The sequence below is a fragment of the Hylaeus anthracinus genome, unplaced genomic scaffold (assembly GCF_026225885.1).
Source record: "Hylaeus anthracinus isolate JK02 unplaced genomic scaffold, UHH_iyHylAnth1.0_haploid 11997, whole genome shotgun sequence".
Taxonomy (NCBI): Eukaryota; Metazoa; Arthropoda; class Insecta; order Hymenoptera; family Colletidae; genus Hylaeus; species Hylaeus anthracinus.
Window position 1 is genome coordinate 9,809,699 of NW_026534344.1, and position 6,000 is coordinate 9,815,698.

At 36.7% G+C, this 6,000-nt stretch overlaps 1 protein-coding gene across 2 annotated transcripts in view; it reads right to left on the reverse strand.

The window, feature by feature from the left end:
• LOC128889495 (neuronal synaptobrevin-like) overlaps positions 1-4,718 on the reverse strand; it is a 39,573-nt gene extending 34,855 nt beyond the window's left edge. For both annotated transcript variants that reach the window (XM_054147172.1, XM_054147173.1), the window contains exon 1: positions 4,375-4,718. In XM_054147172.1, coding sequence (XP_054003147.1) covers positions 4,375-4,376 — 2 coding nt within the window. In that variant the 5' untranslated portion in view covers positions 4,377-4,718. The remainder of the gene's footprint in view (positions 1-4,374) is intronic.
• Positions 4,719-6,000: the final 1,282 nt, after the last annotated feature.

The following is a 6,000-nucleotide window of genomic DNA, read 5'->3' on the forward strand; positions in this document are numbered from 1 at the left end:
CATCACTCATATATCCGCGTCAGGATTTTTCACTAGAAATTAAAAAAACTTATTCTAAAGACGAGGCGTTAAAGAAAATAAATCTAGGCAAAATTCCTGAATTCTTCTGCTGTTGTATCATCAAATACTTAAAATGGAGTAACCATTTTCATTTAACATTATTAAAAAGCAAATTGCAATCGAATCCATTGGACGATTGTTAGACACTGCGCTATTTTTGCGTAACAAAGGTACTCCACAGTCTAGCAGAAATTAACAACGACTATCCGACACATCCGACAATTCGACATAATTCATTCCGACACATTTTAATATACAACTTTGCACAGGTGCCTCGCTAATTATTCATTTTCACGGAAATAAAGCAGTCGATTAATTTGGAAATTTTTCACTTTGCGGTTCGCAGGAAGCCCAAGTAATTATTTCTCCCACGGAAATTTTCAGTACATTCGGAGAGAACAATTTTTTATTGGGGTACGGAGGAGAGAGATTCACGTGGTCCAGAGACTTTATGCATTCAAGAAGCTTATGTTATCGGATTAATATATCGATCGTGGCTGATCCTCCGGTCATCGTCATTATTGGATTACCCTTGATTTTGATGCGTAAAATTTTCTGTCCTATTAATTGTGCTACGTGCTTCTGTTTGTCTTTTTCAGTTGTTTATCTTGCGATGTTGAATCGTACAATTCAATGATTAGAAGAAGGCAGATCATAATTAAATCACTGTGATAATTAAATTAATAGGTAGAAACTGATGCATTTTGTAACGGTGACATCACGTTTGTTATAAAGGGTTATCCAAAAGAGGGTTAAAGATTTTATTTTATAATAATAAAATCACGTGTACGTTCATTTCAAAGAAAAATATCGAATATATTTCGTACTATAAAGTAAATTCTGAAGTCTTTCTTGTAAAATTGTTTATCGGATCATTTAGTTACAAACTCTGTTTATTTATATGTAATAATCAGAAAAGTCTTATATATCTAAACTGCCCTTCTATATAATATGAAAATTGTGTAATAATAATTACAATATAAAATAAGATTAAATTTTGAAGTATATATAAATGAAAAATACGGATCAAATGGTACTTTATAATAATTTATATTAGCATCTAATTGGTAATATATTTGAGTGTAAAATGTAACGACACGAGTTGCAACAAACTCTCGTTGGATAAAATCGATTTTTCCTGTTTAGAAAGTTGTATGATGACACGTTCGACGCGCGAACGAAGAAACTTTTGCTAATGTTTGAAGGCGTCAACTTTCTTTTAGAAAATCATCGCATCCGTGTCCTAATTTTAGATTCATCGAAAACGTTAATAATAAAATACTTCAGAATTATTTATTTAAAGGAAATGCGAAGCTGCTTGTGAGAGTGTATCTTTTATCGTGATTCCTAAATACAAATTTTTGAAATTTGAACATAATAGAAACGATTAACAATCACGCTAATTGTAAGTGCACCTAATTTCATCGCTAACTCGGCTATCGAACTCGGTTAGTTTCATCTAGACTGAATTTTTAAAAAATATGAAATTACATAGGAGCAATTTCTATTATTTATAAGAAAAAGTTGCCTAAAGAAGAGAAGAAAAATGGCGTTGAAAAAAATCAGCCATTCACTGGTTGCAAGGTATGCTTCGACCAGACTCGGTGTACACTAATGTACGTTTGTCTGACTAAGTCGAGGATAATCTACTTGCACCGATTCGCTGCGATAAGCGTCGGAAAGCACACCTTTTCGCTTCATCGCCAAAGCCGTAGAACATTGGTGCAAATGTGGTCGGCATTGATTATCTAAATATAGAAACACAGCGAGTAGAATGTACGGTTCCCGCGTGTGTTGGAATTGATTGCCACCAGTACGCGTGAGTTCGTAATTAAGGCTCACGATTCTACGGGTCAAAAAATATGTTAACGATTACGGTAGCTCGCTCAGATAGCATTGCTTTAACGCTGAAACGTCGATATTCATCGCTTCTTTTTGGTTTCTCGAACACTTGTCGCAGTTGAAGGAAAACTGGAGTTCAAATTGGCCTAAAATAAAGTTCCCTTTTGGAGTTCATTTCAAGGAACTTGATGGAAATTCTGGTTTTTCGATTTAAACTATGCTTAGATGTATTTTAAAAATTAAAGTAAGTGTACATATATGTATCTTATACAATATAAAATAAATTGTATAAAAAGTAACTAAATAATAACCTTGAATAACGACGTCTTAATTAACCGCGTGTAGCGTTTCACGAATAATACCAAATGAAATAAGTCAATTATTAGATGAGAATCTGAATAATATTCTGTAATTTGCTATCATTTCATCGAAGCCAAATATTAAATAGATAAATAAAAATAAATACTAAAGTACCTTCAATATTGCGTTAAAAATTAAATATTATTTCATAATAGTTTCTGTTTCGTCGTGTTTGGTTGTTTGAACCTATGATATAAATTCAATTTTTAGATTGTGAAGTTAATTTTTAATTGTGAAGTTAATTACAATGAATTACATCGACACGATGTTTCGAATAAAATATAGAATTTGTATTTTAAAATGAAGTATTTTATAGAGCAAACCTCATGAATGAATCGTTAGAATATCTCTGGTCTAAACAATGTATAGTGAGATTCATATGTGAATTTTAGCATTGTTATGCAATTTACTACAACTTTATCAACGCTAAATATGAAATACCTCGTATCTAAAATCAAACATCAGCCATTGCAGTTTTTAAATCTCCAGAAATATTATTTTATTTTATTTATTTTACAAACGAGAAAAGCTGTGCACCACTGATCAAAATAATAAAACCTACAATTCAAGGCAGGAATTCGGATATTATTACGTATATAATTGTATAATTCCATCGGAGTTAAATGCTAAACAATTTCCGTATTAAGGTATATATCTATAAATAAAATTGACATTAAGCATAAATAATACAATTATATTTGAACTATTTCATTTGATCTAATTCGTAAATGTTGTCCACCACAACTTACTACCACAACAACTACAACTAAAAACATAAATTCGAATATTATTACACAATTTAACAACTTCATCAAAGTGGAATGTTAGACAATGTCGACAACAAATAAAGTTGTCCATCACTGGTTGAAATAATAAAACCTAGAATTCAAAGCATGAATTCGAATATTATTATATAATTCTATAATTTCTTCCAAGTTGAATATTGAACAATGTCCATATTAAGGTACATATAGTACCCTTTTAATACCAAGTATGAAATAATAGAATTATGTTTGACGTCATTGTACTTGGTTTAGGCCACGAAAAAGATTATGATCCGCACTGTCATCGTGTTGGAAACGACAGATATCATAATTCGGACCTTCTTCAAAGTGTCGAGTTGGAATAGCCTAGCGAAGATGCGCGAATCGAACGGTCGACGATGGAATAAGATGGCAAATCTACGAGCAATTTGTTCAGCCTTATCATGGACCGTTCGATGACGAAAGAGGGGCATGGCGAGTGCCCAGAATTCAATGACCGCAATTTCACTGTCCGAAGGAAATCGCCTCGGTGGTCCGCTTTAAGCTTTGCTGCACTTTATTGGAAATTCTGGCGTGTATCGCGGACTGGCCGTGCAACGAAATCGATTGGCGACAAAGGCCTATGAAATTGCGTCTTAAAACTCGCTTCACCGAATTCGATGCTTGTCGGCGAACCGATCACACGACGACGACCACGAAATTACGATCGAATTTCTTCCGAATCGAACCTCGAGCGAGCGGAATCGGGATTAACGAACATAACAAACTCCGTGGGACATTTTCGTGTTTCAAATTGGCAACCCCATAATTTCCATCAACGTTTCGCACGACTGCATCTTTCCCAGCTGTGCGCCGGATCTATGGTTTCATTACAAGTTCGTTATTCACCCTCCGCTGTGAGAACTCCCTCGAGTGCCACGAATTCGAGTACCATACAGCGGAGGGTTGGCAAGAAATCACACTGTAAAGGGAACCCCCTCTTCAACGTCGTATCAAAAATTCGCTGCGAGAGCTATTTAGAATCGCTTTAAATTCCCAGTGACACACATTCCAAACCGAGTCCGCGTTCCGTCGAAGATGCGGGGTGTCAATTATGGAATTAAAGGGGAAACCCCCACGGAAACTGTCAGAGTCACTTGCGGTTCTCGACGACCAACCGATTTAATAGGAATTGATCGAGGTTGTTAAAGGTACAGGGTTTTTTGCGTAGAGGTTGCATCAGCGGATAGCGGGACAATTGGATATAGATTCGTCCGCAGGGAATCGTCAGTTTCAGCAGGTTCCTTCTCTTTTTACGACGTAGAAATCACTTCTCGCGAACGTGGCAGGGATTCGTCGATCTACTCACATGTTGTTCGTCGGTCGCTGCTGGTTTCCTGAACTAGAGCTATCCGGTGGTCCTGGCAACCCCGTCAGATGACCGCGTACTTTTCACGAACGACTGTCAGCGACTAGACGGCCGCGGTATTGATAAAATTTCCAGCGGCACCGTCGCGATATCGCCGCCGCTCCAGCGATATCTCGATCGACCTCGAACCTCTTGAATCGCTTATTCGCGTTTCCGCGAATCCCTCCTCTCCTTCCTGTTCTTCTCGAATAATTAATCGAGCGACTCAACGAATTTCGCGAAACGCAACCAGACGCTAGAGAACTCCTTCGCCAAATTACGTTGCAACGGGAATTTTCGCGTTAACGCCAGCGACGCGGGAATCGATGTATCGAAGTCGAAAGGTCGAACGACGTTTCCCACGGTGGAGTGGCGCGCACGCGCGACGGTTTTCAGTCAATAAAACGCGAGCCAGCCGCAACCCTCATGCGCAAACACACCCTGAAGGCAGCCTTCAGGGATGGTTCTGGGACTCGCCGGCGCCCTGGGTCTGTTTTTTCGAAAATAGGCCAACGATCGGGCGCAGCTCGTCTGTTTCCATGAAACTTCGAACGTCGTTGCTTTTATTTAACGAGAGAATCGAGTGCGAACGTTACTTTTGTATGAATGGAAAAAGAATGTTTGTTTGTCGCTGTCGTGGGTGTAAAAGAGTGGATAATGTTTCGAGCATTTATTTATTTCTTTTTTCTTTTAGTTCATATCACAGGAAATAGAGAATATATGTGCGTATGTACGGAACTGAGAGCACGAGGACGCGCAGAAACGTCTGTTAGGTGTTTCATTTATGTTCTCGTTTCAATTTTTGTTGCGAGATCGAGGGTGGTCGCTGTGAATTTCCCTCCATGAAAATGTCATCCTTTATTGAAGAAGGAGAGTTCCGTTCGGTGAACTTTGACGATGAAAATTCGATTTCGAGTTGCGAGGTATTTTATCGAGAATTTCGAGATCTGGTGAGCGGATAGCTTGGTGGTAGGGTTTGATGTGGACTGAATTCCTTAGTCACGTGATATTGTATGTAATTCGAAGTTTGGATTTTGTTTATTCTTCTTTGGTAATTTTTACATAGTTCCACGTTCTTTTAAATCATCGTCCTCAAAGATTGAATTTTTTGAAACCATTTATCTATTTATTCTTTAGAAATTTTTAAATGGTTCCATTTTTTAAAATGATCATCTATCTATTACTTTGATGCTACGTGAATTTTTCATGTACGAAACGATGACTAAGTTCAAGCTTCTCGTGTTTGAGATAGATGCAGCTTAAAATGATTGTTAAAATTCTAAGATGAACGACATAATTTTTAAAAAATGTTTAGAATTCTATTTATGCTAGCGACTTAGTATGATATTTGTAATTCTATTCTTTCAGAGTTGGAAAATATTTTCAGCACAACTCAATACCCTAATCTAACAATAAGTACCAACACATTAATGAACTTAATTATGGGTGATAAAGGATCCAAATTGTTTTTTGTTTTGTTTATGTAATTCATTGTACAATCTATAAATTCAAGATATTTGGTGCCTTACTCGACTAGAAAAAATGAAAAGAGCTCCCGAATATTGATTTAACAATTTGTTTATCATG